This window comes from Chanodichthys erythropterus, chromosome 2, assembly GCF_024489055.1.
Source record: "Chanodichthys erythropterus isolate Z2021 chromosome 2, ASM2448905v1, whole genome shotgun sequence".
Lineage (NCBI taxonomy): Eukaryota > Metazoa > Chordata > Actinopteri > Cypriniformes > Xenocyprididae > Chanodichthys > Chanodichthys erythropterus.
In genome coordinates this window covers 15,452,789-15,477,019 of record NC_090222.1, presented here as the reverse complement: position 1 = coordinate 15,477,019, position 24,231 = coordinate 15,452,789, and the positions used below count along the sequence as shown (strand labels likewise).

Below are 24,231 nucleotides of genomic sequence, written 5' to 3'. Positions count from 1 at the left end.
TTATTATTATTATTATATATATATATATATATTTTATAAGAATTTTTTACTTCATCAGAATAATAGGAAACTTGGTAAAGGTTTTTGGCACTTACTATGTGAACACACACACAAAAAACCATGGACATGATTTGAAAAGGTTAAATGGTCCTGAAAAAAATGGAAATGAATGTGAGACCGCATTGGAAATGAATAGGGAGAAACGTTCATCTAGTGGAAACGTTTGGTACTGCGCCCAAACAAAATCTTACTGAAAGCTCATTTTTTGGGATATCAACCTCAAATTTGGAGCACAACTTCTTTTTTTTTTTTTTTAGATTTTTAGAACTTTTTTAGAAGTTAAAAATAGCATTTTGGTGCATTTTTCACATTAATAAACTTAAACATCTATAACTTTTGTTAGTTTCACTTTTTAAACTTTTTATTTTTTTTTAGCAATAATCTACCAAGTGTCATAAATATAATTTAGTAGCATAAAATGGCCTAAAAATACAAAATATTAAATAAGAAAACATCATTGAACTTGTACATTCATTTCATTAAAATAAAAATATAAAAATAAATAATTGGTCATTTTTGACTGCCACGCAAGCAGCACCAGAGTTAAATTGAAATGTCTCATCTTCATGTCTTTCACAAACCGTATTTCTTTTCACTATGGAACACAAAAAATGATGACAGAATGTTCAAGCTGCTTTGTTCCATGCAGTGAATGGTGACTACAGATGTCAGCAAGTTTTTAAATGAATTCAATTTTGGTCTGTTTCTCACAAAAAAAAAAACTGACAGAACACTACAATATAGCACTAAAGTCACACAAAATAATTATATGATGCTTTTATGACACTTTTTTTTTGTCCTTTTTGGGGTTTGACAGTCCCTTGTCCCCATCCACCATCACTGTATGGAAAAACAGCAGCATGAACATTCTTCAAAATATCTCCTCTGTGTTCCACAGAAACAATTAAAACAAATTAAATGGCATAAGGTTGACACAATTTTCTCTTTTTTTGTAAACTTTTCCTTTAAAATCTTCATTATTATTTGTTTCTCCAGAGTTTTTAATGATTCTCAGTTGTTTTCTCACTAACATGTCTAATGCGTATTACATGTTCTTGTTTATTTTCAGAGAGTCTACTTGATGACTTCCTCCTGACGTACCCTGTGTTCATGTCCGACAGCGACCTGTGCCAAGCACTACTTGGTCAATATCCTTCTCATGACATACACACATGCTCTTATATACGTCATTGCTGATGTTGTTTCTGCTACAAAAACTGCCTGCCTATATTTTTTTTTAGTTTGGTTATTACAATACAATATACACTACCATTCAAAAGTTTGTGGTCGGTAAGGTTTTTTCGGTTTTTGAAAGTAGTCTCGGTAACACTTTACAATAAGATTTCATTTGCTAACATTCGTTTTCTATCTGAATATATTTTACAAAGTAATTTATTGCTGTGATGACAAAGCTGAATTTTCAGCATCATTACTCCAGTCTTCAGTGTCACATGATGCTTCAGAAATCATTCTAATATGCTGATTTGCTGCTCAAGAAACATTTCATATGGTCAATTTTGGAAACAGTTGATGCGTAACAGACTTTTTGTAACATTATAAACATCTTTACTGTTACTTTTGATCAATTTCCTTGCTGAATAAAAATATCAATTTCTTTAAAAAATGTGCATATACAGTATGTAACATATACGGTATAATACAAACCTGATTCCAAAAAAGTTGAGACACTGTACAAATTGTGAATAAAAACAGAATGCAATGATGTGGAAGTTTCAAATTTAAATTTTTATTCAGAATACAACATAGATGAAATATCAAATGTTTAAACTGAGAAAATGTATAATTTTAAGGGAAAAATAAGTTGATTTTAAATTTCATGGCATCAATACATCTCAAAAAAGTTGGGACAAGGCCATGCTTACCACTGTGTGGCTGCAAACGTCTGGGGACTGAGGAGACAAGTTGCTCAAGTTTAGGAATAGGAATGTTGTCCCATTCTTGTCTAATACAGGCTTCTAGTTGCTCAACTGTCTTAGGTCTTCTTTGTCACATCTTCCTCTTTATGTGGGTGAAAGATCTGGACTGCAGGTTGGCCATTTCAGTACCCGAATCCTTCTTCTACACAGCCATGATGTTGTAATTGATGCAGTATGTGGTCTGGCATTGTCATGTTGGAAAATGCAAGGTCTTCCCTGAAAGAGACGACATCTGGATGGGAACATATGTTGTTCTAGAACTTGGATATACCTTTCAGCATTGATGGTGCCTTTCCAGATGTGTAAACTGCCCATGCCACACGCACTCATGCAACCCCATACCATCAGAGATGCAGGCTTCTGAACTGAGCGCTGATAACAACTTGGGTTGTCCTTGTCCTCTTTAGTCCTGATGACATGGCGTCCCAGTTTTCCAAAAAGAACTTCAAATTTTGATTCGTCTGACCATAGAACAGTTTTCCACTTTGCCCACAGTCCATTTTAAATGAGTCTTGGCCCAGAGAAAACGCCTGCGCTTCTGGATCATGTTTAGATATGGCTTCTTTTTTGACCTATAGAGTTTTAGCCGGCAACGGCGAATGGCACGGTGGATTGTGTTCACAACCCATGTTGTGATTTCCATTACAGTAGCATTCCTGTATGTGATGCAGTGCCGTCTAAGGGCCCGAAGATCACGGGCATCCAGTATGGTTTTCCGGCCTTGACCCTTATGCACAGAGATTGTTTCAGATTCTCTGAATCTTTGGATGCTATTATGCACTGTAGATGATGATAACTTCAAACTCTTTGCAATTTTTCTCTGAGAAACTCCTTTCTGATATTGCTCCACTATTTTTTGCCACAGCATTGGGGGAATCCTCTGCCCATCTTGACTTCTGAGAGAAACTGCCACTCTGAGAGGCTCTTTTTATACCCAATCGTGTTGCCAATTGACAAAAAAAGTACAAATTGGTCCTCCAGCTGTTCCTTTATATGTACATTTAACTTTTCCAGCCTCTTATTGCTACCTGTCCCAACTTTTTTGGAATGTGTAGCTCTCATGAAATCCAAAATGAGCCAATATATGGCATGACATTTCAAAATGTCTCTTTCAACATTTGATATGTTATCTATATTCTATTGTGAATAAAATATAGGTTTATGAGATTTGTAAATTATTGCATTCCTTTTTTATTCACAATTTGAACAGTGTCCCAACTTTTTTTTGGAATCGGGTTTGTACTATGTTTACAATAATAATTAGTTAACATATTATTTTAAAGGTATTATATAGTTCACTCAATAAATATTTATTATCAATAATACACTTAAAAATAGATTGATTTCAATTTTGAAAAGAAATTTAAATGTAGGCACAATTCATCTTTGTCTACACAAGAATTTAAGTATAAGCCCATATCAAAATGTTTTTTTAAGAACATTCAGTACAGTGTGTCAAATTTTTTTGATGAGAAGTGTATATTGTACATATTATACATTATTGTATTGTATGTAATATTCTAAATGAAATATTCCATACCCTCTGTTCTGGATTCTCAGTTAACTATTTAAAGATGATCTGAGACTCGAATGAAGCAATGAGCAATTCATGGAACTGTACAATGACTGAGCAGCGCTATGTTATACATGTTCTTTTACATGATCTTAACAACACGCTCTGTCTGGCGTTAAACCACTTAACAAACCCTACGCCGTTTAGCCGAGGGCAGGCAATTAATTCTCTCTTACTCAACCTCTGTTAATTTAATACAGAGAATTCAGCCTCAGGCATTTCCTCCTTCCTCTGAACTGTGGTTTTGAGCAGTCTAGCGTGCTGGAATAGATTTGATGCCTTAACTGCTCCTGGTCCACCTATTGTTCAAAGAAAGGACGGATGAAAGAGGAAGGGAGAGACACTCTGCTTAGGAAACGAAAAGTGCTGCACCTGCTTTCCCAGTGGAGCTCGCTGTGCACAGACCTGCCGCAGGACGACGAGCACGCCAAACTCTTCCTCAAGGTATGGGTGGAGAGAGGGAGGGAATTATTTTTGGAAATACAAAAATGCCACCACCCCTACAGCTTTTGATTTCTTAATGCCTCATAATGAGGACGAGATCGTGAGATTATTGCTGGCTTCAGAGGATTTTTAAATGCCCTCAGACCTTTTAATTATCATACACTCTACTGCATGTGAACATGTATTACAGTGAAATTGGTGCACTTTTTTTTTGTTACACTTTATTTTAAGGTGTCCTTGTTACAGTGTAATAACATTTTTAGTACAATACATTAAAGCTGCAGTCCTTAAGTTTTGCCTCTTTGTCGCCATCTCTGTTTGAAACCTGTAATTGCAGTCATTTGTGGAATTATCTTTACGTGGGTTGTGCATTGGCATGGCTCCTCAGCGCAGATTAATCTAATGTTTTGAGAAGAAAGTGTGGCTGTCAGTCACCGCAATAGTGGATACTGTACTTCGGAATAACAGATTGTATTCTTGGAAGTATGACTAAAATAAGAATTTTCACCAGAAAATCTCATCTGAACAAGTAACAAATCTGCCACTTATTTTCTGGCTAACTGAGAAAAAAAAGCATAACAATAAATCGTGCTACAAATGGTGATTAAATCTAACGATCGCTTAGCTCATATCACATCAAACCGTGCAAATTATTATTCTTGTTATACTTGGTTCTCAAATTAGCAACAACATTAGCATTGTGTGACTGTATTTAGTGTGTGTTAGCGTTACCTGTAAATTTCAATTTCTGTACAGTCTAACATCTAATTCTAACGTTAGTTTGCCATACAATATACCATCAAAATAAGTTTAATTATTCCAGCTGCTGTTGTGACGTAATGACACAAAGTCGAATAGTGACAAGCTCGAATTTCCCGCGGAAACCTACCAGTACCACACGAATTAAAAAATATAAATACAAGCTTACCGTTGTGAATTGGGCTAAGGTAAGGAGATGGTTTTAAACTCTGGGTGGCTATGTACTTGATTTTGAAATTGATTTTGGATCTTTTTTTTTTTTTTTTTTTTTTGCCAAATGTAGATTTTTTTGTTTGTTATTAAAAAACAAACAAGCAAGTCCAGCACAGATGGGAAAAAGTAACGTAACACATTACTCTCCATAAAAAGTAACTAAGTAACGCATTTAGTTACCATTAACACATTACTTTTTTTTTTTTTTTTTTTTTTTTTATCGGTTCAAATACAGCCAAAATGGAAAGAAGAAATGCATAAAAAAATACATTTGTGTCAGGCAGGAAAGTAAATATACAAAATGGAATAAAGAATCAGGGAATATTATTAACATAATGCCAAAGAGGTGTCCATATCCGCAAAAAGTCCTTAGACTTTTGGTGTGTATCATAAGTGAGTTTCTCGAGTGGAAGTAGTGTAGATATTTGAGACATCCACATTTTGAAAGAAGGTACCTGAGGGGATGACCACAGTAACAATATACATTTCTTTGCTAAATAAACCAAAATTAAAAACAGTTGTTTAGCATGTGAGTCAAACATGTCTCCACTCCAATAGATAACACTCACTTTGTGAGGTCTTGTTAACCATTGTTGCAATTCTGCAATTACTTATCCCGTCTGTTCCCCGTGTTACGATTCCTGCTGCCTGCCCTTTGGACCTTTTGGATTGTTTATTGTTTCCTGGTTTTGTGAATGCTTTCCACCTGCCCTGATTCATTGCCTGTTCCTCGACTACGATTCTGCCTGCTTTCTGCCATACCTGTTTGCCACTGTTGCATTGCCTGTCTTACTATGAGCTCTGTTTAATAAAGCCTGCAGATGGATCTTACCCTGAGTCCCGCCTCGTTACACAGATCCAATTCCAAAGAGAAATGAAATTGCTCTTGTAAGAAATTATGTATTTTGGTCCAAAAAGGGATGATTTTATCACAATACCAAAAGCAGTGAAGAAATGTTCCCTTGCGCTTTTTACAATTAAAACAGACCAGAGGAGTTTCTATAAATATTTTTTAGACGCAATGGTGTGAGATCGATTCTGTTAATCAATTTGTCATTAAGTTCATGAACCCCCAATGAAGTACACTTAAAGTACAAATTGTTACATACAGCAGACCAATCTGCATTATCGATTCTGTGACCTAAATCATTTCCCCAAATTCTCTAAAGAGGAAGTACATGTGTCAGACAAAGCATCATATATAACAGATATTAACCCTTTAGAAAAATTATTTGTCACAATCTGTTCAATGTGAGTAAGTTCTAATCTCAATTTGCCATTATCAGACAAAGGTTTTATAAAATGACACAACTGAAGATATTTGAAAAACTGAGATTGTGGTATGTTATATTGATATGGTAATTGTTGGAAAGATTGTAATGTTCTCTTTTTACTACATCGTTGTTGTGTAAATGTCCCCTAAATTAACATTACTATAGAGTTAGTTGCATGTAATTATGTAGTTACTACTACAGTAAGTACATGTAACATATGTTACAAGGGCACTAAAAAAAATAATAAAATGAAATAAATCAGACATGGTAATCAATATTTTAAAATCCAATATTTCAATCTTGCTTTCGTTTCACGTTTGCAGACTCTGTACAGATATGTTCTGGATGATCTCTATGAGTTTCCCTCTCTGGAGAAAGATCTCAAAGAACTTCAGAAACTTCTAAGAATGCAAAGGAGACAGTGAGTCACTTCATCATCATAACCACACCACATCTAATTTTTACACATTGAAATTATGCATTTCTTGTTCACAACTGATTTCTGGGAAGCTCTTTGTTATGGTAGATATATTAAGATGCACTGATTATATTCGCACAATAACGTCCCTTATTCGTAGTCCTAAAAATGCAAAATGAGATGGAAAAATACAAAATGATGCCCTATAAACTCTCGTCTTTTGAATAAATCATGCTGTTAAGGAGAAGTTTTTTATCCATGCAACCATTTTGGGATTAGCCCTACAAGGCATGATTTTCTTTGACATTCTCCATTTCCCTTCTGGGATACATGATGAGAAATAGAGTAACAGAGAGATAATAAAGGAGTGAAGTGATGATACAAAGAAGATCTGTGTGTTGACAGTTGAAATCCTCATCAGTCGGTCCCCAGATGACACACTCTGCTGTGGGTGATAACTTAGCTTTAATTAGTTTAACTGCAGTTTTAAATGACTTCTTTTGAATGACTGTCAACATATTGTTTAATCTGAAATTGACTGTTACAAGCATTATTACTCTGGATGTCTTAAAAAAAAAGAGATTTTTGATTCAATGCAGCAATCCAAACTTTCAAAAATTATATTAGTAGTTAAATACACAATAAAGTGTAATTTATGTACTTGCATCCAAAAAATAAGTACAGTATGTTCATGTTGTATTACAAAACACTTTTGCTGCTATTGAGGTTAGGGACTGGTTTAGTGATATGGGTAAGTTTAAGGGCAACAAGTTTAAGTTTGCTTGTTTATTTACCCATTTATTTAATAATTCACTTAATTGTATTATCACGGGAAATGACTGAATCATTGTCCATTATTTTGTGAGTAACTGTTGATAATGAAAAATACCACGTTGCAATATTGAAAATATTTCCATTTTAAACCATGAAGGCGAGCTTGTGGATATCACACAAACAGTGTGCAGACTTGGCGTGAGAGTTATGTCCGTGAAGAAGTCTCAAACTCCAGTCAATTATTCACTACAGAAACTGAAAGTAAAAACTGACTGAGCTTTTGGCATCTGCCGCTGCAATAACGGCGCATTCTCTTAAAGACAATGCGAGATGAATCAAATTTATTTTCTTAATATTTCTCTTGTGGCCCATTTTTGTGAATTGAGAAGTATTTCGTGTTAAACAAGTTGTTTTTAATTGAGGAATAAGCTATCTAACTAATATTTTACTATCCTCGGCCTCGCAGCGCGGCGGTGATGCACTATGATATCGCAAGGCAAATGAAGTGCAATATTAATTTAATAATACAAGTATGATGATAATAATAATAATAATAATTTAATAGCCCTGAGTGCCCGTCCGTGATATGCCACTGTGAAGGGATAAACGGCGTTCAGGCACGGCGTCAAAACGATTACCTGTTTTATTTCTAATTATTTACTTGTACAAAATCACCCTGTCTGGGTTTATTTTGCAATATCAACAGTTTGGGTGTACATTATCCCTTACTTAATATTATTGTTATTATTATAATGTAACCCATTACACAAATACATCTTATACTTTCCCTATTTAAAGGGTCATGAAACCCCCCTCTTTCAGCTCAAGACTAGCTCACAATCTTTTTGAAAAATGCAACTTAAATGGGCGGTGGCTGTGAGAAGAGGGGAGGGGAGAGGAGAGGAGAGGAGAGGAGAGGGGGGAAACTCTCATCACCAGTAGCCCATGGATATCGACTGTCACTAAAAATCAGTGGTAAAACGTGAGGAAATACTACATTTTAAAAAAAAACTGGAAAAGTTAAAATCTAATGAAATACACTGACACTTTATTTTTGTCTTTTCCAGAGTAACTGAATGCCCTGCTACATATATCCTACAGTAATCGTAATTCTATTTAAAACATATTAATGTACATGTGTAATTACAGTCATTATAAAATATATAGTTGTTTATATACTATACATGCATATATTTGAAAAAAAAAATAACGCTTAAAAAAAAAACCTTGCGTACATAGCATAGATCTACGCGCCGAACCTGCAACACGCTCAGTCAGTCAGGCTGCGTGTCGACTGGAGCAGAGCAAGCGACCAGAGCATTTTTAGATTCATTCCTATGGAAGTTGAGCGTCACATTTAACTTACACGCGGCTCAACTTCCATAGGAATGAACCGAAAACACTCGCGCTTACCCGCTCGCTCCACGCCAACAGACACGCACAGTCAGTCAGTCAGTCTCTCTCGCTGTTTAGTGCCATTAACCGTCCTCGTCATTGGAAAGATCCACGTGGTGTCATGAATAATTAAGAGAGTCTTCTCATTGGATAAAAAACTCAGTCTCGTTAATAATTATGAAATACCGATGAGTTATAAAAGTACTATCGTGCTCTGCCACGTCACAGCCTGTGAAACTTGTTGCGGATTTTTCTTTGTTTTGGAAAAATGTACTGTTTGGTTTCCATGATAACAAGAATAAAAAACACCAAGAAATATACCTAATTAATTTATTGATAATTTTAGGGAAATATCACATTCACAAAGCCAAATTTAGTAATTCTAAACCTTCTTTTATAGCTTTTGGTAAGGAGACGGAACAGTACATAAATTCCATTTATGATTCAAAAAACAAGAAGGCTGCTAAAACCATTCAGTTATACTCTATCTTTAATGTATTTATTTGAAATTCCCCCTGGCTCTGCTCTTATCTGATATTTCTGTATTAATGACTCTATTTGTTGTGTTCTTATTCTTTGTATCGTACAGATTTAATAATAATAAAAAAAAAAAAAACGTCACAGCCTGTGACGTGGACAGGATGAAGATTTTAAATCCGGAAGACGAAAATAGCGTATAAAAACTAAAATTTAACCATTATCAATTTACCAACTATTAAATCTAACAGATGCTAACATAGTCTACAATGGTGTTCAACACACATACCTTTGTTAAAATCGCAGAAATTTTGGTTTAGGGTTTCATGACCCTTTAAAGATCTATACAATCTTTTCTTTTTCTTTGGTCATGTCTCACCTCACCTTGCTTTTTGAAGCCTGGACTGTAGATTCATGATGGCCATGTTAAGAACTATAGTCAGGGTCAGATTTTTGGGTGCACAATCCCTACAATTTATTAACACAGGATTAGGAAAGTGGCTTTGTAATATTGCACTAATACATATCAGGACTGAGCAGAATGAATGAATTCAGCCAGGCCAAAGAGCTTCGCTTCACACATGAGCTCGTATCCAATATTTCTGTTTAGTAAGCAGCAGTCCTGGCGTTGACCTCTCAGCTATACATCACACGCCTGCTGCTGCTTCATGAAAGGCCAATGATTAATTAGAGAGGCATCAGATGGGGAATATGGAGACTATAAAGCTCTCTCCGATTGCCCGTTTTTATCAGGCTGTTTAATCAGAATGAGGTGTGCATGGATGAGGACGTTGTGCGCTTTCATTTAGATGAGGCAATCAGTAAATCACGTTGTGTCAGACTTTAATGTTAGCGCTGATGATTCAGGCCTGATCTGAATGAGAAAAGGCTTTTTACGAGCGCTCCTCGCAGCGGGTGGGAGATGCCATCTTGCAGTATTGATATAATGGCACATTTATATTTCAAGTGATCCCTTTGGCTCATTTTTCTTTATTTCTTTCTGTCTCTCTCTTGTCTTCTTCCCCTGTCATCTCTCAGCACGGTAGATGAATCCTCTCCGCAGAAGAAGGTAAGAGTTAAGACCATCCGTTATATTACCTGCAGAGAATTTTTAATGAAACCACCTTAGTGAACTTTTTGTGGTTTAAAAATGATTTCTATTAAGTATTTCTTGTTTAGAAACCATCATGATATTGATGACTGAACCATGGCAATGCTAAGATATGTTCGCCCACATTTATATATCAATGAGAAACATCAGCTCATTATAAAAATCTGACCACACAAGATAACAGCGTTCACATTTCACTTTGAAATGACTCGTTTTTCTCTGATCTTGATGCCAAATTAAATAGACGTGTACAAGACATGCGCTCGTGGAATAAGCTGACAGGGTGCCAATAAAGGCAATGACATGCAAAGTGAATTCAGGGTTGTGGGCAAAAATCTAAGTGTCAGGTTTCCTTTAAAAGTTGCGAAGTTATGCCTTAAAACAATCAGTGATTTAAAAAAAAGCAAATACAGTTTAAGACATTGTTTAAACAGCATAATCAGTGTACATGATCATAATCAATGACTGTCTCTATCACCATAACAAAGCAGATCGTTAATTCTACACTCTAAACACACTGAGAGTAAGAACAAAGTCCCACAAGATGTACATTTATTTTCAAAGAAAACGTGTTCTGAACAAGTAAGTATCACATCTTCCACCATAGTAACTGGATCCACTTTTCTTTACTTGTGGACAAGACATAAACACTTAAGTATGAATGACAGAAATGAACAAAACCTTAAAGGGTCAGTTCACCCAAAAATGAAAATTCTGTCATTAATTACTCACCCTCATGTTGTTCCACACCTGTAAGACTTTCGTTCATCTTCAGAACTCAAATGAAGATCTTTTTAAAGAAACCTGAGAGCTTTCTGTCCTTCCATTGACAGTCTACGCAACTACCACTTTCAAGCCCCAGAAAGGTATAGTAAAGTCATCATAAAAGTAATCCATGTGACCCAAGTGGTTTAACCTGAGTTTTATGAAGTGATGCGAATACTTTGTACACCACAACACATGCATGTGATGACACGAGAGCAGACGATGTTGCGTGAACTTGCATTGGAGATTAATTATTTGTAAATAAAGTGTTAAATTATGTTTTTGGGCAGGCAAAGCACTCATAAAATTGAGGTTAAACCAATGGAGTCACATGGATTACTTTAGTGATGTCTTTACTACCTTTCTGGGCCTTGAAAATGGTAGTTGCGTAAACTGTCAATGGAGGGACAGAAAGCTTTCAGATTTCATTAAAATATCTTCATTTGAGTTCCAAAGATGAACGAATGTCTTACAGGTTTGGAATGATATGAAGGCGAGTAATTCATGACAGAATTTTCATTTTTGGGTGAACTAACCCTTTATGGTTTTCGTTCAATTCTGTCATTTAAACTTGGGTGTTTGTCTTATCCACAAGTAAAGAAAAGAGGTGAAGGGTTAATTCACCCTCATGTCGTTTCAAACCCGTAAGACTTACGCTCATCTTCGGAACATAAATTAAGATATTTTTAATGAAATCTCAGAGCTTTCTGTTCCTCCATTGACAATTTACCATTTTCAAGGCCCAGAAAGGTAGTAAAGACACCATTAAAGGTGCCCTAGAATCAAAAATTGAATTTACCTCGCATAGTTAAATAACAAGAGTTCAGTACATGGAAATGACATACAGTGAGTCTCAAACTCCATTGTTTCCTCCTTCTTATATAAATCTCATTTGTGTAAAAGTCCTCTGAAGAACAGGCGAATCTCAACATAACACCAACTGTTACGCAACAGTCGGGGTGTACGCCCCAATATTTGCATATGCCAGCCCATGTTTCCAACATTATGAAAGGCATTAGACAAGGGCAGAAAGTCTGGATCTGTGCAGGTGAATCATCAGACTAGGTAAGCTAGCAAGAACAATAGTGAAAAATGGCAGATGGAGCGATAATAACTGACATGATCCATGATATCATGATATTTTTAGTGATATTTGTAAATTGTCTTTCTAAATGTTTCGTTAGCATGTTGCTAATGTACTGTTAAATGTGGTTAAAGTTACCATCGTTTCTTACTGTATTCACGGAGACAAGAGCCGTCTGTATAATTCATAAACAACTTCATTCTTAATAAATCTCTCCAACAGTGTAGCATTAGCCGTTAGCCACAGAGCACAGCCTCAGATTCATTCAGAATCAAATGTAAACATCCAAATAAATACAATACTCTCATAATCCAACGCATGCATGCAGTATGCATGATGAACATCTCATAAAGATCCATTCGAGGGTTATTTTAGCTGTGTAAACTTTATGCACTGTTCAAGGCAAGCGCGAGCTCCGGGGGCGGAGAGCGCGCGATTTAAAGGGGCCGCAACCTGAATCGGCGCATTTTTAATGATGCCCCAAAATAGGCAGTTAAAAAAATTAATAAAAAAAAAAACTATGGGGTATTTTGAGCTGAAACTTCACAGACACATTCAGGGGACACCTTAGACTTATATTACATCTTTTAAAAAAGCATTCGATGGTACTTTTAAAGTAATCCATGTGACTCCAGTGGTTTAACCTCAGTTTTATGTAGTGACACGAGTGCTTTGTTTGCCCAAAAACATAATTTAACACTTTATTTACAAAACATTATTCTCCAATGCAAGTTCACTCAACAACGTCTGCATGCGTCGTGCTGCTCTCGTGAACGCACAAATAATATATGTTAAATAAAGTGGTAAATTTTTTTTTTTTTTTTTCCGCAAACAAAGTACTCGCATCACTTCATAAAACTCCGGTTAAACCACTTGGGTCACATGGATTACTTTTATGATGACTTTACTATACCTTTCTGGGGCTTGAAAGTGGTAGTTGCATAGACTGTCAATGGAAGGACAGAAAGCTTTCAGGTTTCTTTAAAAAGATCTTCATTTGAGTTCTGAAGATGAACGAAAGTCTTACAGGTGTGGAACAACATGAGGGTGAGTAATTAATGACAGAATTTTCATTTTTGGGTGAACTAAATCTTTAAGGTTTCGTTCACTTTTGTCATTCATACTTAAGTGTTTATGTCTTGTCCACAAGTGAAGAAAAGAGGACCCAGTTACTATGGTTGAAGATGTGCTACTTACTTGCTCAGAACACATTTTTTGGAAATAAATGTACATCTTGTGAGACTTTTTTTCTTACTCTCAGTGTGTTTAGAGTGTAGAATTAACGATCTGCTTTGTTATGGTGATAGAGACAGTCATACTGTAGGTATAACTCAAACCATAATTCATTCATGGAGAAGCAGTGGATGTAATCAAAAAACAAAACAAACAAGAAGCAATGGGCATCCCAAAATAACTTTAAATTTTATGTCATAACCACAGATGGAGATAGAGATCCTTTCAAAAATGGACTTCAAAAATGTAATAGAAGTGTAGAATAGGCCTTTTAACACTTAATCAGATATTTATGTTAACATTTTTAATCCATTATTAATAGTTGATTTTATTTCAGTTAATGAAAAGGACTTTAATTTTTCATTAACAACAACAAAACTGTGTTAGCAAGCTCAGAGAGAGTGCTGTGTGGATAAGTTAACACTTTCACTGTTGCGTTAAGGTGTGTTAGCATGTGTTTTTCTCATAAGCAATAATATTCTCAATGCCACATGTTTACTGTGTTCCAGAATAAAGCGCTCTTCCACCAGCTGAGTCTGAAGGAGAACTGGCACCCTGTGAGAGGGGCACAGAGGGATAGGAAGGAAGGTAAGCTCATAAAATATTCCCTCATATTTCTCTCCTACACTCTCATAGAGGTCTGACTGCCTGCGGTGCTGCATGAGACTCATGGCAGGTTGTTTATGTATAACAGCATGTGAGGATCTTGTTTTATGGCATATTTATGTGAATTGGTGGCTGATTGATGCAGCGTTGGGTGTTTGTGTGTCTTCAGTGCTGTGTCGCGTGTACGTGACTATAGATTCATACGTGAGCGTGAGGACGCACAGTGAGGTGTCCGTGCAGGAACTGCTGAGGACTGTGGCCGAAAGACTTGACTGTGCTGAGGACGACATGGTGTTGATGGCCGTCACGTATCCTGGAGGTCTGAACGAGTTCATACAACTTTCTGTTTTCATTTTGATTGACATTGCTGCAGCTTTGTGTTTATGAGACATCACTGTCTTCAGGTCTGCAGGGATGCTATTATGCTTTTAAACTAGTCATAAGGGTAAGGCTAAAAGCCCCCTCTTCTGATCCTAATGACAGTCCTATGTTCATAATAAAAAAATCTGTGTAAATGTCCGATGTATTATCTTGTCCTTTTAACAGTTAAGGGGTTTTCCCGTTACTGACAGTGGCAGTTGCGTCTTGCTCCGTGTTCACAGCAATTCAGTCTTTTCAATGTAAAAGTCTTCGCTACTGACTGACACACTCATAAAGGCAGTCTTTGCCGCCATCTAATGGCGTAATAATGAAACTTCTGTTGCTGTTCACGGTCAGGGACTATTTTTTCTGGTGGAAGGAAGGCTTTTATTGAAAGTTTACTTCATGAAAGTAGCATTGATAAATATTTTTGGCTTTAATATTTGTATTGTGTGATAACCGTTTTATAAAAGCAATAAGGTACTCTAGCCTAGTGCTGTATCGTGAATAAGTCAAGGCTAACAACGCCCTTCAGCCGTGACTTATTCACAATACAGCACAGCCTCTCGTACCTTATTGCTTACTTAAAATAATCAAATAATGTAATTTGTGTATCAAGAAAAGGTAAAAAGGGGTGTCCAAACCTGCTCCTGGAGGGCCATCGTCCTGCAGAGTTTAGCTCCAACCCTAATTAAACACATCTGAACCAGCTAATCAGGGTCTTCAGACTCACGTTACTCACGTTATTCCGTTGCTCTACCACTGGAGATAGCGTAACGGCCAACTTGGATGGCCACATGTGCCTTGTTAACCAATCACATTACAGCCTTGATGTCACTGGATTTTGTTCATAGTTGTGCGGCAGTCAATCACTGTCACGCAATTGTCCGTGATTTCTCTTAAAAAAAAAAAAAATTAGTATACTCTAAAAATAGATCAATCCAAAACTAATGTTTGAGAGCACACATGTTAAAGATGAGCTGTCAATTCATTAAATGATAAGCCTTTTTTTCCCACAAAAGCAGTTTATTCGGCGTAGTGAAGCTTCTTCTCCATTAACATCGATTCAAAAAATGGCATTTGGTCTCTTTCCCTGCATACCACAGCAGCGTTTTAACCTAGGAGGCTTGCCTTAAAGTGGCTTTGCTAGAAACTTCCAGTCAGGTGTGTTGGAGCTAAATTCTGCAGGACATTGGCCCTCCAGGAGCAGGATTGGACACCCCTGCAATAAGGGCAACAGTGATATGGTGAAAATTTGTCACCATATGCAAATACTTTTGATATAACAACATATTTTTGGAGTAACAGTTTATTTTTTTAAATAACCAAATTATGCACCAATTTTTAATAGTGTACTATTATACTGTAGTATGATGTTCATCTTGGAACTTCAATGTTGGTACAGGTGGATTTCACTAATAAATCTCTATTGTGACTGGAACAGATCATCCTTCCCAACAAATCTGTTCCATCCTGATTATGAAAATAATTTAAAGGCAACAAATTAATTATGCATATTCGTCCTTTCAGAGTTTTGAAATATTGTTTTAGTATTTTGGTTCCAACTTTAAATATTTAAGTGGAATATCCCTTTAAGCACCTAAATATTGTTGTCACCCTTATGTTATTCCAAAACTTGACTTACTTTCATTTTATAGACAAAAAACACCTTTTTTTAAACCCATATATATATATATATATATATATATAAAATGTAAATCAATGGGCTCCAGTGTGGTTTGGTTCCCAGTATTCTTCAAAATATCTTTGGTGTTCCACAAAAGACATAAACTCATGACGATTTTTAATAACATGAGGTTGAGTAAATGACAATTTTCATTTTTATGGTAACACTACACTAGTATAATTATTTTTTTTTTGAACGAACTATGAGCAATACATTTGTTACAGTATTAATCTTTGTTAATGTTGGTTAATGTTGATAAAAATAAAGTCGTTCATTGTTTACTTCACAGTGCATTAACTAATGATGACAAATACAACATTTGATTTTAAAAATGTTTTAGTAAATGCTGAAATTAACATTAACAAAGATTAATAAATGCTGTAGAAGTATTCTCCATTATTAGTTCTAGTTAACTAATGTTACAATGGAACCTTATTGTAAAGTGTTACCATTTTTACTCTAAATCCATATTTTGGTAACACTTTACAATAAGGTTCATTAGCTAAACATTAATGAATGTATTAACTAACATGAACTAACCATGAGCAATACATTTGTTACTGAATTTAGTCTTAAAGTATGTGATCATTTCAGGGATTCTCATTAGCTGCATAATTTTGCAACATTTTAAATGTTATCACAGTACATGTATATAGTATATATAGTGACAACGGGTGTTTAGGGTCATGTTCTGATGCTTCTTTGGGAGAAAGAAATTGAGAAGTCTTTAGGGTCATTGTATCCTAATGACCAAATGCCTCTTAGGGTCCAAATAAATTATTTAAATAAATTTGTTACCTCTTTTCTGTTGTACTCACTGTTTACCCTTTCTCTGACATTGATGCTTTCTCTTCATCCTTATTCCTCTCTTTTTCTCTTTCTCCAGAGAAGGTTCTGCTTCAGTCGGATCAGTGTGTGTTCTCGTCTTCACTGAGTGCCGCTGAGAGACTGCTCGTCTGCAGAAGAGACCTGACTGAGATCATGGTGAGAGTCAGAATGCTGCTTTCTGAACCGTTCTTAAAAGAACCTGCTTTCCACACCATTAGTTCGGCTCTACACATGACTGTGCAACCTTAAAGGCACCGCATTCTAAACTTTTCTTTCTTTTCTGCCAGAATTTGTCAAAAAATGTACCCATTTAGTAAAAAGTTTATCAATAATCTAAGTGCCTGTGTTCTGTTCTCCCAGAGTCCCTTCACTGATAATGGGCAGCAGCACTCAGTAAAGATGCTGAGCATGAACACATGGGATGTTGCCTTGTCGCTCACAAACTGTGACTGGAGTCTCTTTACTAATGTCCATGAGGTAAAGTCTTCACATTTCAGACAGTGTAGCACAAGAAAGCATATTCTTGATATGCAAACTAAAGCACAGTTTAAATTTAAATTCAGCAATGAGGTAGTTAGAAGGAATTGACACAAAAAATCAGTTGAAAAAACTATAGCATTAAAGCTTTATATAATATCAGTCTGGATGAAAGAAAACATAACTCAACATTAAAGTGATAGTTTGCCCCAAAATGTACCCAAAACTTTGAGGTTTGTTCTCGTGGTGCTCAAGCAAGTACGTTCAGCTTCTGTTTATCATATTTTATGTGCTTTATGAATAAATGAAATCAGTTCATCATATGAAGTGATCATGTCTGTTGGATTAAGACTTTGATTAAACCCCTCGATTCATATGTTTTAAAGGATTAGTTCACTTCAGAATGAAAATTTCCTGATAATTTACTCATCCTCATGTCATCCAAAGATCCATGTCTGTCTGTCTTCTGTTGAAAAGAAATTAAGTTTTTTGAGGAAAACATTCCAGGATTTTTCTCCATATAGTGGACTTCACTGGGATACAATGGGTTGAAAGTCCAAATTGCAGATTCAAAGAGCTCTACACGATCCCAGACGAGGAATAAGGATCTTGTCTAGAGGAACGATCGCTCATTTTCTAAAAAAAAAATAAAAATGTGTATACTTTTTAACCATAAATGCTCGTCTTGCACTACTCTGCGATCCGCCACGCATTACATAATCATGTTGGAAAGGTAAAAAAAAAATGTATATATTTTTTTAAGAAAATGACCACTCTTTTCACTAGATAAGACCCTTATTCCTTGCCTGGGATCATGTAAAGCTATTTGGACCTTCCACCCATTGTACCCTGGTGAAGTCCACTATATGGAGAAAAATCCTGGAATGTTTTCCTCAAAAACCTTAATTTCTTTTCAACTGACGAAAGAAAGACATGAACATCTTGGATGACACGTAAATTATCAGGATATTTTTTTAATTCAGAAGTGAACTAATCCTTTAATAAGGATTACGTTTCCTATGTCTTTACAAACTTTTTGAAGTGTCAAAGTTGTAGGTGAAATTTGGGTGGAATTTAGTGGAATTCATGGCTTGTGTCGAACATACTCAATAGTTTTGATTCAAAACTGACATTCAAATAAGAATTTTCTACAATGTTCAACAAAGCCCAGCAACCCATAGCCATGTAATTTTCCTTACTACTGTGCAGCAAGAGCTGGTGCATTTTACGCTGAGCCGCGATGCGAGCGCTGGCCACACGGTGGCGCTGGAGCAGCTGTTGCAGCGATGTAATGAGACTCAGCAGTGGGTGATGACCGAAGTGCTTCTGTGCCCAACCCTCTGCAAACGTGTGCAGCTTTTTAAAAAATTCATCAAGATTGCAGCACAGTAAGTACACATGCACAAACACACACTCGCTGACTGAAATAATCCTATAAACTCTGAAGGAGCCATATCTAGTCTCAAGAATATCATAAATATTTGATTTGGGCCATTAAGCATCCACCTAACAACCTACAACAAGCAATCACATAGCAACGTGCTAAAATTACTCTTGGTTGTATTTCTTTCTTCTATTCAAATAAATCAGGTGGTGTTCATGCTCATGTTCTCCTCCTCTCTTTTGCCTGTCTCTCTTTTATAGCTGTAAAGCACAGAGGAACCTGAACTCATTCTTTGCGATTATTATGGGACTGAACAGTCCCGCTGTCAGTCGACTCACTCAGACATGGGAGGTAGGAAGACAACAACTCCAATGCATGGAAATAGACTACTATATATTTGGAGTGGTAGTGTTGCAGATTTTCCATCAATCAGTCTTTGTTTGTAATAAATTGTGTTTTTAGCAGTGTGAAACTAGAGTGTATTGCAAACTGTGCTAAACAGGAAAAGTGTGTTGGCTTCAATTCTTGCTGTCCTAATTCCAGAAAGTCCCTGGGAAGTTCAGGAAGTTGTTCTCTGAGCTGGAGAGCCTGACGGTAAGTGATTGTCTCATCACATTCTTAAGTTGCCTCCTGCTAGTTCACCTCCTGCTAGAGCATTTTGTGCTGTTTACGGCTCATTAGGATGTAATATATGAAGCCGTAATCATATCAGAGACTCTGGCCTACAGGGAGGAAACAGCAGGTGGCATTACAGAGGAAGAGATTTGAGACAAACCAGATGCTTTCAGTGTAATATTATACAAATATGTACACATGAATGCTTTTTCATGACCCGCAGGACCCTTCTTTAAACCATAAAGCCTACAGAGATGCCTTTAGGAAGATGAAGTCTCCCAAGATCCCTTTCCTACCTCTGCTTTTGAAAGGTGCAGCAAGCAAAAACATGCACAAGATCATCAGATCATTAGTGATCTGCACATGACACTGTGTCCTAAGCAGTCACAAGCTATTTGTCTGTCGTGTCCACTGAAAAGTTTAAAGTCACCTTTTCCATTTAAGGTCACCATTTCCAGGTCCAAACGCTCTATAAAAGGCCAAAAGGTGCTAATATACACTCACTGTGTGCTGTAATACTACTGAAAAAAATCTTAAAGATCTTAACCTATACCAACATCTCAGATGGTCAGACAGTGATTTAATCTTTTATGAATCTTTAAAAGACTGTAGTGCACAATGTGAGTTTTAAAAGCTTGATATGAATAAGTAGTGCTCATGAACGTCTGTTGAGATGGTATTCTCAGCTGAAACCTGTAGGCTTGGACCCGGAAACAGTATTCCTGCTTAACAAGCAGTTTGAACGAAAGAATTAGAATTAATCTTTATCACAATGTAACTGGTTAGCACATGGTGAGAGTCTTGTTGAAATATTTTTGGTTTAAACAAATATATTCTATCTGAACAGATATTACCTTCATTCATGAGGGCAACAAAACCTTTCTCGACAACCTGGTCAACTTCGATAAGCTAGTAAGTCAATATTTAGGCCTTTAAAGGGTTAGTTCATCCAAAAATGAAAATAATGTCATTTATTACTCACCCTCATGCCGTTCCACACCTGTAAGACCTTCGTTCATCTTCGGAACACAAATTAAGATATTTTTGTTGAAATCCAATGGCTCAGTGAGACCTGCATAGCCAGCAATGACATTTCCTCTTTCAAGATCCATAAAAGGTACTAAAAACATATTTAAATCGGTTCATGTGAGTACAGTGGTTCAATATTAATATTATAAAGCGACAAGAATATTTTTGGTGCGGCAAAAAAACAAAATAACGACTTATTTAGTGATGGCCGATTTCAAAACACTGCTTCAGGAAGCTTCGGAGCGTTATGAATCAGCGTAACGAATCATGATTTGGATCTCGTGTCAAACCGCCAAACTGCTGAAATCACGTGACTTTGGCGCTCCGAACAGCAGATTCGACTTGCTGATTCATCTGTGCTCCGATGCTTCCTGAAGCAGTGTTTTGAAATTGGCCATCACTAAATAAGTCATTATTTTGTTTTTTTGGCGCTCCAAAAATATTCTCGTCGCTTTATAATATTAATATTGAACCACTGTACTCACATGAACCGATTTAAATATGTTTTTAGTACATTAATGGATCTTGAGAGAGGAAATGTCATTGCTCCCTATGAAGGCCTCACGGAGCCATCGGATTTCAACTAAAATATCTTAATTTGTGTTCTGAAGATTAACAAAGGTCTTACGGGTGTGGAACGGCATGAGGTTGAGTAATAAATGACAGAATTATAATTTTTGGTTGAACTAACCCTTTAAAGAGGTCCTTTTATTATTGTTTTTGTTTTAATTAAAGGGATAGTTCACCCAAAAATGAAAATTCTGTCCATTTATTCACCCTCATGTCGTTCCAAACCTGTATGACGACTTTTTATGCGGAACATATAAGATATTTTGAATTATGTTGGTCACCAAATTGACTTTCATTGTATGGACCCCACCAAAAAAAAGAATATTTCTTAAAATTCATAGAAGAAAGCCATACAGGTTTGAAATGACATGAAGGTGTGTAAATGACAGAATATTCATTTTTGGGTGAACTATCCCTTTAAATGTCACATACAGTACCATCATCAAGTGAGCAAAACAAGCTTATATGAGATGTATTTTGTGTGCAGCACATGATAGCAGACACAGTGCGGATTATCAGGCAGTGTCGGACAGATCACATGGGTAAGTTCTCAAAACACACAGATATACAAGTATAAAATGTATGTTATCTCTGCCACACTACCTCCAGGGTTGCCAGGTCTGTGCAACAAAAGTAGCCTGATAGCCAGTCAAAAATAGACCACTCCACTGAGCGGCCAAATTCTCCACTGAATTTGTATGTCTGGGGGGTGTTTTGGGGGTGTTGGAGCACTCAAAATTGTACGTATGGGGATGGAAATCAACCCGCGGGAAAATATTTTACCCACGGCAGCAACTAAATAGTAACCCATTCCATGGGAAAAACACAGACTTGGCAATACTGACTACCAAATCCAAATGAAACTGCAAAAAATGACAGCTAATCACGCCCCAGACTCACGCCATTGGTCGAGCTAATGGTGCCATTGCTGGTCGGACTCCTCAAACAACCAAAACGTTTTGATAGCGACACAGTGTTTACACTTCTCAGGAGAATCGGTCTACAAATAGTTTACTTAGTTGTCTTTTCATATTAAGTCTGGATGGCAGAATGTATTTTAGTATTTAAAACAATGACACACTTCCACTTGTATTTGAACACACAGCTCTGTATAAATTACTGCATAACCCAAATCTGTCTCTACACTAAAAACAGTAGTTTGTCCCAGTTTAGTGGTTTCAAGTACACTGAAAGTCAGATTCACTCCTGTTATGTTGATTCTATAGGTTCTAATAATGATTTTGGGTTTTTTGTCCACCAGGAAACATGTTGTCCCAGAAAGACAGCATGGAAGTAAGAACGTACATCAATTACCTGCACGTCATCGACAATCAACAGACTCTATTTGAGCTCTCACACAGACTTGAGCCCAGGACATAGAACAACTTGATAAATACTGAATCTACTACTGAACGAGACAGGACAACATCCTCCCTCTTAGAGAAGACTGTGATGAGTAAGATCTCCACTAGGGGGAGACACACTCACACCAACCACACAGAGCAGATACAGTGAATTGCACAGCCAAAGAAATCTCTACAAGATCAATGATGTGAAAGGAAGAAAGAAGCTGAATCATGCAAGACTGTGAAATATAAAATTGGCTTCTGAAATCTACTGAACAGTTGTAACAGGAATGAAACATTACAGTGATCCAGTATCCTGTAAGTTACAGTACAGAAACATCATGTTTAGAATCAGACGTTTATTAACAGCAGACTTTCGCTCAGTAGTGTAGGACAGAGTTTTAGTTGTTTTGAGGCAGTTTGTCACTGAAAAATAGTTTCACAAATGGAGATTTTTTTTTAGCATATGCATATATGAGAAAATCTTCATTTCTATGTAGTCCATTTAATATGAAAAATGAGCTACATGCACACATCATAAAACAATTTGATGCCTTTTTAGATCATGCTCAACAAACTATTTGTAGACAATCATAAAAATATCTCAAGGCAGCAGCACACTGTATTTTAGGTACAGCATTGCTACCAGAAGCAAGTAGAACTCTAGATTAAAGCAACCATTAGTTGAACTTGCACACACTATAAAAGACATCTTAAAGTAATGCATATCTTTGCAATTGCAACTTTTACAGAAATAAAAATTCTGGACTAACTTCATTGGAAAGGCCCTGTTTGAAAACAACTGTGAGCTGTAATGGCACTAGATGTTGCTTGAAGAAAGCAAATGTATAGATTTCTTGTGCAAGTTGTACTTGGACTTGTGAGACATTACGATATTTATTAAACAACAAAGTTGTCCCTGATCCAGAAGGGAAGACAACACCTAGGTTTTAAATACAAAGAAATGATGTAATGTAAATGTGATCAGATGGTCTGAAGGATTTGGTGACGCCAATGATTGACCAATCTGATAATGCCTGTGAGGTTCATACTGTATGTGAACTCTGTAAATAACTTTTTAAAAAATAAAAAACAGGCCATAAAGCAATAGAAAGGTGTACATCTCACCTTCAGAAAAAGAAAATGTTAGCAGTGACTGACTGTAGCTGCTGTTTGCACTAGTTTTCTTCAATAAGAGCCTGACAAAAAAAAATCCTTTGCCACTGTCTTTGTTTCTTTTTCTTGTGTGCACATGCTGTAAAATCCATCTTTTGCCAAATATTTCACCTGACATTTTTATTTTTTCAAAATGTATACTAGACACTTACTGCCACCTAGTGGTAGGAATATTAACTGACAGACATATCTGTTAAAGGGTTAGTTCACCAAAAAATGAAAATTCTGGCATTTATTACTTACCCTCATGTCGTTCCACACCCGTAAGACCTTCGTTAAGCAATGGGAGCAAAGGGAACAATGTCATTTCCTTCTTCAAGATCCATTAATGTACTAAAAACTTATTTAAATCAGTTCATGTGAGTACAGTGGTTCAATATTAATATTATAAAGCGACAAGAATATTTTTGGTGCGGCAAAAAACAAAACAAAATAACGACTTATTTAGTGATGGCCGATTTCAAAACACTGCTTCAGGAAGCATCAGAGCATATTGTACCTTTATGGATCTTGAGAGAGGAAATGTCATTGCTCACTATGAAGGCCTCACGGAGCCATCGGATTTCAACAAAAATATCTTAATTTGCGTTCTGAAGATTAACGATTAACTTTGAAATGTGCGTTCTGTGTCAATGT

At 36.3% G+C, this 24,231-nt stretch overlaps 1 protein-coding gene across 3 annotated transcripts in view; it reads left to right on the top strand.

The window, feature by feature from the left end:
* rapgef5b (Rap guanine nucleotide exchange factor (GEF) 5b) overlaps positions 1 to 23,996 on the top strand; it is an 84,057-nt gene extending 60,061 nt beyond the window's left edge. For 2 of the 3 annotated variants that reach the window (XM_067402371.1, XM_067402367.1), the window contains exons 12-26: positions 1,130 to 1,208; positions 3,870 to 4,014; positions 6,584 to 6,681; positions 10,363 to 10,393; positions 14,027 to 14,105; positions 14,293 to 14,442; positions 17,057 to 17,154; positions 17,359 to 17,475; positions 18,685 to 18,863; positions 19,120 to 19,210; positions 19,403 to 19,453; positions 19,698 to 19,785; positions 20,322 to 20,386; positions 21,561 to 21,615; positions 22,335 to 23,996. In XM_067402371.1, the coding sequence (XP_067258472.1) occupies positions 1,130 to 1,208; positions 3,870 to 4,014; positions 6,584 to 6,681; positions 10,363 to 10,393; positions 14,027 to 14,105; positions 14,293 to 14,442; positions 17,057 to 17,154; positions 17,359 to 17,475; positions 18,685 to 18,863; positions 19,120 to 19,210; positions 19,403 to 19,453; positions 19,698 to 19,785; positions 20,322 to 20,386; positions 21,561 to 21,615; positions 22,335 to 22,453 (1,445 nt within the window). In that variant the 3' untranslated portion in view covers positions 22,454 to 23,996. The remainder of the gene's footprint in view (positions 1 to 1,129; positions 1,209 to 3,869; positions 4,015 to 6,583; positions 6,682 to 10,362; positions 10,394 to 14,026; positions 14,106 to 14,292; positions 14,443 to 17,056; positions 17,155 to 17,358; positions 17,476 to 18,684; positions 18,864 to 19,119; positions 19,211 to 19,402; positions 19,454 to 19,697; positions 19,786 to 20,321; positions 20,387 to 21,560; positions 21,616 to 22,334) is intronic. The other variant, XM_067402372.1, reaches the window with a different exon arrangement.
* The last annotated feature ends 235 nt before the right edge of the window (positions 23,997 to 24,231 follow it).